The 12,651-nt window shown below is 45.4% G+C and overlaps 1 protein-coding gene across 1 annotated transcript; it reads left to right on the top strand.

Annotated features, from left to right (window-relative positions):
• Positions 1 to 6,865: 6,865 nt before the first annotated feature.
• Positions 6,866 to 11,815, top strand: LOC309686489 (leukocyte elastase inhibitor-like; the record flags this gene model as incomplete). The annotated part of the gene is made up of 8 exons (XM_082499198.1): positions 6,866 to 6,896; positions 7,439 to 7,620; positions 7,886 to 7,948; positions 8,386 to 8,514; positions 9,605 to 9,702; positions 10,011 to 10,173; positions 10,712 to 10,870; positions 11,411 to 11,815. 8 exons carry the CDS (start codon positions 6,866 to 6,868, stop codon positions 11,813 to 11,815), a joined length of 1,230 nt encoding a protein of 409 aa, XP_082355324.1.
• Positions 11,816 to 12,651: the final 836 nt, after the last annotated feature.

Genomic DNA, 12,651 nt, shown 5'->3' with positions numbered 1-12,651 from the left:
TCTCATGAACTATGAAAAGAAGACTAACGTTGTCAAGGAAAAAAACAAACATCTATGCAACATAGATTTTTCATTTTATTTTTTCCCCTCGATGCAAACTCTGCCCAAGGGAGTGCCACTCTCTGCTCATCCCCATCCACGCAAAGAAGGTCCAATGCCTCTTCTCTCCCCAGGGGTGCAGGCATCCCCTTTGCAAATGGCAAGGTTCCAACGTGTTTGCTGCCCTGCCCTGAGGCCCTGGAGTTGGACTAGGTGATCTTTAGAGGTCCCCCTCAACCCGAACCCCACCCTGCATCTTGCACACTGGTTAGCTGTTTGGCTACCCCCACTCAGCTCTGGCAAGTTACTGATTTACAGCTGGTCAAACTAGTTTATAGTAACCACATTGTATCGCAAAATGTCTGAGCTGGTAAAAACCAGAAGAGCTATTAGGTATTGTGTCTCAGACCCAAAACCATACATGCACATTTTAAAAATCTCAGATTCTGCTGACTTTAATATCCCATGTTCTACTTACTGAACTGTGTAGGGTCTGCCTTGTTTTTCTACTACTATCTGCAACTGGAAACAGCAGAACCTCGACTGTGATTAGAATAACGGTTATTGGCAAAATATACAGCTTTTAATCTGTAAGGTGAAGAAATCCTACTTTTCAGTGCTCACGGCCTGAGACTGGATTTAGAGAGAGGACCGATGTTGACGGTTTCACTTTCACAGTATTGCTTTTAATGTTTGTGTTCAGTCAGAGCTAACTTCGCATGCGGTTTCCCCTCGGTGCGAGGCCAGTGGTGGCAGTAGGAATTTACACAGCAAGTCTCTGCTGCTCCTCTTGAAACTTGGCACGGTGCCGTCGGGTGGCACAGCGTTTCAGCTTTCTTCTCCAAGACGCAGGGCCACAGCCCATCTCAGAGGATTCTTTAGCAGCTGTGGATGCTCCGTCACACAGTGCTCATCATCTCACTGAATTAGGTACTCATTGCTTACCTGGTAGCAAATGAGGGAAGGGCCACAATTCGTCCCTTAAAGTCACAAAATCAGGTGGTACCTTATGAGCAGTGAAGTGAAATGCCTACCCGGTACACAACTATTTGTATTATTCACTTTGCTTCAAAGAGAGCTAAACTTTACTTTAGAAACCAATTCAACTTGTATTTCAGATCTAATAAAGGTGGCATACCTACATTTCCAGAGGAGCCAGAGGTACTGCTGTAGAAAGCTTAAACACTGATTTGACTCTCGGGGAAATCTTTACCCCTGAGGCTGAAAAATAAACCAGAAAAGATTCAACTGGTACACTTCAAGAGAGGCTACTTTGCAGGATTTGTTGGACCTGTCATTTCCTAAGTTGTCCTGTGTACTTCCCAGAATTTGGCACTCAGTCATTTTTCGCTTTGGCTTTGGTGTTATGGACTGCTAGAGACTAATCTATTTTAGGCAAACATTCAGAAAAATATAGTAATTCCTTCTGATCTTAAGACTGAACACAGTAGTATCATTAATAAAATACTCACAGTAATAAAATGATGTTAAGAAACAATCCTGTCACTGATTTTTTACAAATATTCTTATTTCCCTAACCCTACAAAAAAAAATGGCATCCTTTTTCTGTCTGACATGTTGTAAGACTTCTAGTTTCCAGTCTCCCTTCCAGTATTTATCAACTTTCCATCACCTTTTTCATGGACCATTTGTCTCATGGATGCTTCCAACACACATGGAAGTGCCAGCTCACTTTCTTGTATGGTTTCAGAAAATCACCCAGAAGTAATGCTTTGAAGTTACTTCTTTTTTTAACTTCCATGTTATACTATATTTTATTCCATTAGCTCAGTAGGGTCAGCTTAGCAGGGTGAATGTATAGCAGAATCTATCTATATTCAGGTAATACTGGGGCTTGTTCCTCTTTAACAGAGCAGCAAGGGAGGAAATATGCAATCAGACCGAAGGGTAACTGGACCACAGTGCTACTAGTTAGCATCTTCTGGCTAAGACCTGCATAGGATATTACAAACAGATTATCAGGACTAAAATTCAAAGTTCAACCACGGTATGATATACAATATAAATTGTACATAATTTATTACATGGATTTATTATCAATATAAATAGGTTAACTTTTCTTCAGTTGTAATTTATTAATATTAATTATAATAATGTAATATTTGATACGATATAAAATTACAACACATCAAAGGCTGGCCTTTACTGGTGGTAATGTAAGTAGTTTCATGCATTCTGTCCTATACAAGGTGCTATTCTACTCCAGCTGTACAGTCAGTCACTCAGTAATCTAGATTTTTAATTTCCATATTTATTAAAAAATTTTTTCTCTTACTAAATCCTTGATTTTATTTTCTTGGTAAAGTATGCTCCTTTTCTATAGGGAATTATAATCACTTCTAGCGGGTACTATATCAAAGTATTCATAAGCTTTATGAAATCTAGATTCAGAAGTCACACTTCCTGACTGTATTTTTCTCTGTATATGTAATGGAGCATCAGTGAACAACATGTTTAATGCACAGAATTATAGATGGCTTCCGAAAGGAGAAGCAACACTAAAATAATGATGTCTCTCAAGCAGAACGTAGGCTGGCTTTAAGCATGTACATCCAAAAAGACATCTGAAAGACAAAATTCTCTTTTGTTTTGGAAGTATCCAAAATTTGTGGGCATATTATTTTCACCTTTTATAAATTCTTTAGCAGCTAGCATTTTTCTTTGCTTGCTCTGAACTGCCTTGACGTGACCAACAAGGTGCTTTGCCCATGCTGAAATCCAGGAATGACAAGGAATGAGGCTCAAGTCCCAGGAGAACATCTAGTGAATGCGTTCAAAAGCAGACCTTGTGAAATCTATTCAAATAGGGCTCCTTGAAATTGCATTATTTTTTTTTTAGTGAAAATGGTACATAACTTCTGTAGTGGAGAAACTCACATGGCTCAGGAAGTGAAGGGCCTGTCTTAAGTCTGTCCCATACCTTTGCTGGAATTAAAGCCCGTGTGTCCAAGGGGAACACACCAAGCACTACCAGGCGCTAGGTTTTAGCGTATTCTGGGTGGAAAACTATCTACCTTCCTTTTGAAGTTGCGCTCTTACTCAAATGACTGCAACCTAACAACACAAGAGGAGAACTCAAGGACTGATAGCTTTGCAGTTCAATAACTAGAACAACTTGTAGATGAGTTCTGGTTTCCAGTCCCTGGTCCCAGGACTATTCTTATTGTAATCCAGTAACACTTCAACAGAAGACAAGTATCTATATGTGGGTTATTATTATTATCCTAACAGTAATGGTATTTTGTTCTATATCTGATAGCATGAATCTTGCCTCATTCTTAGTATCTGCGTAGAAAAGAAAACATGAATAAAGTACTTCAGTTGTGAGCTTCCTTTCAGCTCTTCAGAGGGTGTTGCTGTGCAGCTTTTTCATCTCAATCCTCAGGCATGAAATTATATGTTCTTAATTATGAGGTGGTGTGTCACAGGTTTTGTATAAGACCATGGCCACCTACACAGTTTCAAGATTGTTTCGCGTTACTCCCTCGCTTGACTGCTAAAGTTTGGAAATGGGGTCTAGCTTTTCCCTACACTTACTGACAGTTTTAAACATACCAGAAAAGCACTACCAATGGACCTCTATTGCATATCCTGATGGATGTCGTCTTTTCTCACACAACACCTTGTGAGGCAGCTAGCCTTTGGCACAGCACTCCTTGCAGCCCTACAGCCTTGCAGCACCGGCTGCAGCTCTGCCGCCGCTCACGCCCCTCACAGCTCCTTTTCTGAGTGCCCTTCACCGCTCCACCACAGCCCCCTCCGCTGCCAGTCACTTCTCTCCTCTGCAACGTGTCCTCACGAAACAGTCCCAGACACAGGCCAGCAATGACCAGTCCTGCCTGTTCCACAGCCCTCAGCTTGCCGAGTGAGAAATTATCTTACTAAATGGTAGAGGGGCGACCACTGAGGGGAAAGGCTTTCTCAATAGGGGAAAGTCCCCCAAATCATGCTTTCAGATTATAGTAACGCGATCACCATGTGATATCTATACAGGAGCTTAGCTGCATTTTGCTCAGTGGAGTCAGCTGCTGGTCTTCTGTGAGAAATACGATATTCTGCCTGGAGCAGTGCTGAGCACCGTGCCCGTTGGCCTAAAATAAACCCAGTGCTCGGCCCACAACCAGCCTCGAGGCACCTGGGGGGATTATTGTGAAAAAGCTGACTGCTGCTGCTCATGAAGCAGAGCAGCCTCCAGGGCCAAAAGACGAGTAAGTACTTTGGCAGCGTGGTGCCCATTACCTTCTTCATGAACGATGATGAATATGAAGGATCCTGGAAAAGATATCCAGTGGGCTTTGGTGTATCTCCTGTGCCCTCAAACAGGGGCAACTCCAACTTGCTGCCTTTTTTTGCTTGATGTTTTTGCAAGCCCTCCAGAGGTGGAGACTGACAATGACCATGGAACTTAACAAAAGCCTCACGAGCCCCATACGCATTTCAAGCCAAAACCATCTATGCCTCAAGTTCCCCACACAGTTCTGCTGAAACATGTGGGCTAGACCGAGGGGTTGGGAAACCAGATCCATAGATGGAGTAGAACAGCAAATATTCAGAGCTGAGCACCTCAGTTGAATGTGCTCCGATTGCAGTGTATAATTGTCTTTGGTGTCATGGGGAAAATTCACATCCAGCCTTGGAGGGGCAAGGAACACCAGTGTGAATGAAGGAGCTCCTCCAACTCAGTGCTTTTCCCTGCACATGACCAGCAGTGCCAGCCATACTGAGGTCTCCTAAGCAGGGCTGGTTGTACTTCACTTCACCTCTTCTTGCCCTTTTCCTGCATAAGGTCAATCAAAAAAAGCCTGTTCCCTAAAATTCTCACCATATGGGAACATCCTGGTCCCAGGATCTGTTCCCAAAGCTGTGTAACTGGGGGTCCTTCTTCCCTCTGGACCAGGTCCTGTAGCACCTTGTTAGGCCTGCCACCTCCTGACCCACAGTCCAGGAGATGCTCAAAACCCAGGATAGGATGTGCTGCTGAAGGCCACCCTGTGGCTTGGGCAGGCTGGATCGATGGGCTAAGGCCAATGGTATGAGATTCAACAAGGCCAAGTGCCGGGTCCTGCACTTGGGTCACAACAACCCCATGCAGTGCTCCAGGCTTGGGGAAGAGTGGCTGGAAAGCTGCCTGGCAGAAAAGTACCTGGGGGTGTTGGTCTACAGCCAGCTGAATAAGAGCCAGCAGTGTGTCCAGGTGGGCAAGAAGGCCAACAGCATCCTGGCTTGTATCAGAAATAGCGTAGCCAGCAGGACTGGGGAAATGATCATCCCCCAGTACTCTGCACTGGTGAGGCCCGACCTCGAGTACTGTGTTCAGTTTTGGGCCCCTCACTACAAGAAAGACACTGAGGTGCTGGAGCATGTCCAGAGAAAGGCAATGAAGTTGGTGAGGGGTCTACAGAGCAAGTCTTATGAGGAGGGGCAGAGGGAAATGGGGTTGCTTAGCCTGGAAAAAAGGACGCTGAGGGGAGACCTTATTGCTCTCTACAAACTACCTGAAAGGAGGTTGTAGCAAGGTGGGGGTTGGTCTCTTCTCCCAAGTAACAAGTGATAGGGCAACAGGAAATTGCCTCAGGTTGCACCACGGGAGGTTTAGGATGGATATTAAGAAAAATTTATTCACCAAAATGGTTATCAAACATTGGAACATGCAGCCCAGGGAAGTGGTGGAATCACTGTCCCTGGAAGTATTTAAAAGATGGGCAGACGTGCTCAGGGACATGGTTTAGTGGTGGTTTTGGCAGTGTTAGGTTGATGGTTGGACTCGATGGCCTTAAAGGTCCCTTCCAACCTAGATGATTCTATGATTCTATGTGCTCCCTCTGCTCTCTGGCTCTTGCTGACATAGGAAGAAAAATGTTCTGAGATCCCGGAGACAGGCAAAGTGCCCATGCTGAGGCAGCCCCAGCTAAGCGTAGCCCTCAGGCAGAGAAGCTGCTTGGGCACAGTCAGGATCACTGCATCTCTCTGGGAAGGTTGTGTTGTTGTTAGGGGCCCAGCTCTATCATCTGCTGCAGGAAAGTCAGAGCTCCCCATGAGGCTGAGGTTATCAGATGCACGAGTACTTCAGGGAGAGGTTCCTCTCTGAACGCTGCGTATCAGGGTCTTATTTTCAGATTTGTTTCTGTTTCGCTTTTGCTGTTACTGTATGCTTTCTGCAGATGCTTGGCATGTCTTTGAGATGATGTGGCAGAGCAACTAATGAGATGCAGCAGCATCAACAAGATGCCTCCTCTCTGGGTGAGGAAAACCCTGTATTTCCTTCTTTCACTACTCATTTCAGAGGGTGAAAACCAGAAAAGACTGAATCACGTCTCCCAGTTTGCTGTGGGACATGAAAAGCCGTTCTCCTGGTACTCTGTCTGTTGGCCCTTAATTTCGCAGGGCATACTCCTTCTTCAGAAATAAGGTAGGCAGGGACCCAGACCACACAGCACTCAGTTTCATTTTAAGACTGGGCAGAACACCGCCCTCCATCAGTGAAGAAGCTGCAAGAGTCAGCTGTTCCCAGGAGAAGGTAGCTTTCTCAACTTTATCTTTCCTCAGGGTAGTTAGAGGACTGGAAACAGAAGCTGGAGGGGAGCAGAGTGTGTTGCAGCCATGCACAAAGTCAGGCTGCGGTGTTTCTGCCAACAGGGCTGACTTCCACTTTTCATGGATATGACAATCCCAGGATGCAGGAAGCATGTACCCAAATTCTTTGCTTGAATGAACAAGCTCACTTAACAGCAGGAGGGAATTTGGTAATACCTTTAAAAGGCAAAAGGAGATAAATGGTAGGAAGTCATCTTGGAAGTACTGGGACATGTATGAACTTGCTGCCTCAAAATCAGGAGGTAGAGAAAGGCCTTTCCACATTGTCATTTGGCCATGACTTGGTAATCCAATTTACTGGTCTTTATGTTGATTTTTTTCATACAATGTGCTTTATGTTTTACAGAATATACAAGTAAAAAGTTTTTAGACAATATACTTCAGAGAAGCAGAGTGTCTTGTGGTTGACCAATGCTTCTAAACCATGTAACAGTTCTTGCAAGAAAAACAGGATGTTGACTATATGACCATATTTACACATTGTACAGCCTTTAGGAAAAAAAAATGAGGGCATGAAAGTGAGTGTGGAGCTAGCCGGAGCAGACAGGGGAAGAGCAAGAGTATGACTAACGGTTGATTTGCCCAGAGGTGGCTGTTCAGGCCAGGGTATGGGATGCACTTTGTTATGAAGCTTTAAGCGTGGTCTGAAAGCTGCTCCCAGGAGCAAGTTAGTGCTTGGGGTGCTGTTTCCTGAGAAAGCCTCTGTGTTTCCAACTCTCTCTGCACTGCATGCTCTGACCATGGCAATGTTTGTGAGATGGATTACATAGTTTTACTATTGTAGGCCTTGGTCACGCCATGATGGGCTCCCTCATTGCATCAAACACCAAGTTCTGCCTGGACTTCTTCAAAGAGCTGAGCAAAGTAAAAAGAAATGAAAATATCTTCTCCTCACTGAGCATCTCAGCTGCCCTGAGCATGGTCCAGCTGGGTGCCAGAGGCAACACAGCCGAAGAGAAGGAAAAGGTGGGTTGCTTTCCCTTTTCCCAGGAACTGCTATTAGATGCTTACATTTGGAAATGGGAAAGAGGCAGGAGCCTTCTGGCAGTCTGAGCCATGTTCTTCACAAACAGCAAACTGAAAGAAGTGTCAGCTACCGGTCTCAAAGCTCTCCTTTCCAAACACGCTCATCTGATCTGAGGTGTCCGAGAGGCTGCAGTGCAACCTCAATGCATTCATTGTGTCTTCATTTAATCTACTTACATAGTTTAATATTGCATTTGTATTGCAGGCCCTTCATATTCACGAGATGCTGAGCACAGCAAATCCAGGAACCAATAGCACCACTGGAAAGGTGAGATAGTATCTGAACTGTGTGATAACATTGAAGTGTAGAGCATGAAGCAAAGCAGGACAAGGCAGACTTACCTGCTAAATGGCAGCACTTTGTCCAAAAGCACAGTAAAAGCAGAGTTCAGCCCTGTTCTCGTCAAACTCTGAACCCTGTGTGCATGTGCAGAAGAGACCCTGCTACTTTGCTGCGTGAAGTGTTGCCAGATTTAAACAGGGTGATCCTTTTTCAAGGTGGAGATGACAGGAGGGGATGGAGACAAGTGTGTGACCTGGTGCTTTTGGATGGTCAGGAAGCCCAGAAGCATTTGTGGGTCTTTGTCTGCCCCTTGGCCCCACAGGTGCATTTGGGGAGAGTGACTGATTTCAGCTTGAGGGCACATGGGTGGAACTCCAGGGAAGAGTGTCTTGCTAAAGAAAGCTTTCCCCTGCTGCTCGCAGTGTGAAAAAGCCAGAGGAGGCCATTCTCACTTCCAGGATCTTCTATCTGCCCTCGGTAAAGCTGGTGCCACACGTTCCTTTAGCATTGCCAATAGGCTCTTTGGAGAAGTGACTTTTCAGTTCCTTCAGGTAAGTCACAACTGTTTACAGGTTTTGTGGCTTTGAAAAACTTCTATACTACACTTTGAACTTCTGCTAAGGATGTCAAGTTGCACATTTCTGTATTGCTGCTGTTGTGACAGAAAAGCAAGTTCTCACAGATGGATGAAATACAGAGTGAGAAGAGTATAAAGAGTGAGACTTATGAGATTAAATAGGCTTTGTGCAAAGTCAAGGAAAAGGGCCTGCATTTTCTGAGGAGGAGATAAAAATACTTTTGAAACGCCTAGGTAGCAATTTTCACCAAAATGATGTTTCTTCATGCTTTGATATAGGTGAAATTGACAACCTTCATCTACATTTTTTAAAATACTGCAGCACATTTGCATCTTTGAGCAGTGTAGTGTAGAGCATTTCCACAGAAATCATCATTCCAGCCAAGGGAAAAAATCCAGTTTGTCCAGGCTGCAAACTGGGCTCCTAGGGAAAGAGTCCATGTCGTTTCTCTCTCTCTCCACACACGTGTATATACTGATATCTGACTTGAATAGCCTGATCCCAGAGCATTCTTTCTGGTCATTTGTGCTGTGCACAGTGGGGGAGATGAAGTCCTTGTATGCTATTTTTCATTTGCTGGCATTTTGAAGTGAATGGGGCTCCACACACAGTGGGATGAGAAGTGAGGGCCAACTTGCAGCCAAGACCAGGGAGCAGCAGTGGGGAGGCTGCTCCACAAGGAGAGGGAAGCCAGGGCCATGGGTGATGGCCAGGCTGACAGGGTCATGCCCTGCCCTCCCCAACAGCTATCTTCCTGAAATGGTTGTCGTGGTGAAAAAGCAAAACACCCTCTCACAAAGAACAGCAAGAGTAAAAGAGAGTGGAGTTGGCACTCTCTTACATGAAAGGTATACCAGGAACTGGTTGCTTGGCTCCTCCTTGTGCTCAGAAAGTCTCTTCTGAAGAGTCATTGTGCATATGCAGGACATTAATAATGGAACAAGTAGCCCCACACAGAGCTCTGACCTACAGGTTGGCATCCATTCCTTGGACTCTTTTTCCCTGTGGTCAAGTAGCTTCCCGATTAGCATCATGAGAGCCATCTCTCTTCACTGTTTTCCAGCAATATTTAGACTCCACAAGGGCTTTGTACCACGTGGAGCTGGAAGCAGTGGGCTTCCTTAGTGCTGCTGAAGAGTCCAGAGAGAAGATGAATTCCCGGTGGTAAGAACAAGGCCTGTGCTTGGCTGTCTGGGGAGCGTGCATCAGGACCATGTGAAAAGTCAATACCTGGTGTCTGAGTTTCTTCCTTTTCCTGAGTGTAGCAACATTCAGAAATGCTCTGGAGTGATTCATTTTACTTGTGGCCACTGTAAAAGCAGCTTGGGCCATATGATGGCCCTGAGCTCCTGGGAGCTTTGACTCTGCTAAAACTGCAGTTCAATTCTTGCCACAAATGGACGGTTCTTCCAAGTGAGGAAGTCATAGGATCATCCTCAGTCAATGGTCAAAGCAAAAGCATAATTCACCTTTGTTTGTTGTTTTAAAGGGAAAATTAGAGATCTGTTCCCTCCTGGCTCTATTGATCGCACAACGGTGTTAGCTCTGGTCAACACTATCCACTTCAAAGGGAAATGGGCTATGAAATTTGATGAGAAAAACACCAGGGAAATGCCTTTCGGGCTGAACAAGGTATGGTTGGGATGAGAGCTGTGGGGAGAAGGTGAAAGTGGGGAAAGTCCTCGTAACCTGTGCTCTGCTGTCTGCAGGGCAAGTCTCTGCCTGGCCCACGAGTGGGGGCACAATTTATCCAAGTCAAGAACCTCCACCCTGTGAAGTGCGAAAGCAGCATCCTCTTCCCAAGTGCCTCCGCAAGAGAAGTCATGCGCAGGCAAGCTTTGCTACCCCCTTGGAGAGGCTAAGTTATAGAGGAGATATTTCCGAGGGCCCATCAGCCTTTCCTGTAGTGAAAGATGGCATTATCGTCTAGGAAAGAGTTAGAGGAGCAGCACAAACTACAGTGCAGAGGACAAGAAGCCCTTAGAGTAACTTCTATGGCTTTCACGGAGCTCGAGCCTCTGCCAGTGCCCTCAGCAAAAACATATGGTGGTTTGAGGAGTGTTCACGGAAAATGAACAAGAAATTTCAAGCAGGTTGATCCCATGGGGTTTATTACTTGCTTTATTTTGCCTGTTTTTTTCTGACTATTGATTGACTTTTTGTATTTTAGAGACAGCACAGGATTGTAGTGATGATGTGTCAGACAGGAAAATCCTGGAGTCGAGAAGAGCAAGTGACAATGCTGGAGCTCCCGTATGCTGGAGAAGAGTTCAGCATGTTCATTCTTCTGCCAGAAAACATCTGTGATGAGTCTACTGGCATTGAACAGGTAACATTTCTGTCTCTGCTCCTGGGAGGAGAAACTGCCTGTCCATCCAGTACTTAAATAACATTCTTCCCAGCCATGGAGGCCAAGCTTGTATCTTTTGTTATAGGGTTTTATCTTGCTTTCCACAGGCAGAACGCTGTTCCCTGTGTAAAGATGAGAGAGATTAATGGGTATATAGGTTGCTTCAGAAGAGCAGAGAAAGACTCAGAAAACCTACTCCAAAGTGACACTTTGTAGCTTTTCCAAGGGAGTTAATGCCTATTTCAGTGGACAAAATGTAGCGCTAGTGAAGGGAACTTACTTCTTCCTTGCAAAATTATTGAGACACGATGCTGTATTGGTGTCTGGTGACAATCTGAACAAATGAGAAGAAACCCTCTGAGAAGGCTGGATCTGAATTTCCTGATTTCACACGTGATAGCTGTAGGGCACAGGTTCTCTTTGTTGTGAAAAGTAGGCCTTTCCTTGAAGGAAAATATTGCTGTGAGCATTTCGATCTGGTTGCTTATGACTGTGATTCCCTGTGTTTTGTCCTTGCAGCTAGAGAATGCTGTCACCTATGAGAAATTAGCAGAATGGACTGATATGAAGAATGTGTATCCGCAAAAGACCACGGTGTACTTGCCCCGGTTCAGAATGGAGGAGAGCTGTGATCTCATACCAGTACTGCAGGCTCTGGGGATGAGGAATGCCTTCATCCTTGAACAAGCTGATTTCTCTGGGCTGTCAAGGGAGCCTGGGCCGTTCATCTCCAAGGCCATTCACAAGTCCTTTGTGGAAGTTAATGAAGAAGGCACTGAGGCAGCTGCTGCTACAGGGGTGACTAAAATAATGTTGTGCAGATGCATTACTTACTCGTTCAGAGCTGACCACCTGTTCCTCTACTTGATCAAACACAATCCGAGCAAGAACATTCTCTTCTTTGGCCAATGTTGTTCCCCCTAAGGGTAGAGCAGGTTTTACTTCTTTCTTCCCAAAGAGAGCACAACACTGTGGTAAAAAGGAGTAAGGCATAAAAAATGTGTTGCTATCAAGTGTCAGCGGCATTTCCTGATATCCATAATCTTGATCCCAAGAGAAACCACCAAACTGTCTTGGCAAGACTACTGGAAAAAATGATAATGAGCCTTTCCTGTTTAGAGCTCTTCTGAAATGAGAGAACAACACTCGTAGAGCTTATTTCATTCTTAGCCACTGGAGTCATGTTGTCTAAACAGTTGGGTGAAGTGCTGTATAAATGATAAGTCCAAAATGATGCCTCCCCTCTTCAGCTGTATGGCAAGGCTGGTGGCAGGGCCAGCCTCCAGAAGGTGTTGCAGACCTTCCTCCCCATCCACCAGGTCCCAAACCAGAGACGGCTCAGTGCTGAACCCTGCTTTCCTCCCACATGTCTCCAGCAACCCCACCTCCAGCTCCTTAACACCACCATGAGGGGAGGCTCTTGGCTGCATTGATGACAGTGAAACCTACAGGTCATGTTCAGGATGATGCTGGATGTGGAGATATGTAGCTACATTTCTCCCTCAATCTTCTCCTCAAGTACCCCCTCCAGCGCCTCCTTTGGGAAAGACCTCTGAAGTGACAAGAGCCCTTCCCACAGGGGTAGAGACACAAAATCCCTGGACAGAGGTGGCTGCCCTTCCCATTCAACACAGGGGAGAGAAGTCCTGCTCCTCTCTGGTGGGCCCTGGGCCCTGTCTTTGCCTGCCTGTGATTTGGCAGAGAGCCTTTGCAATGTGGTGCAGCACCTCCTCAGAGAGTGCAGGCTCATCAGTGTCATG

The sequence above is a fragment of the Vanellus vanellus genome (assembly GCF_965231255.1).
Source record: "Vanellus vanellus genome assembly, chromosome: 2".
Lineage (NCBI taxonomy): Eukaryota > Metazoa > Chordata > Aves > Charadriiformes > Charadriidae > Vanellus > Vanellus vanellus.
The sequence above is the reverse complement of the archived record's forward strand: the minus strand, read 5'-3'. Positions and strand labels throughout refer to the sequence as shown.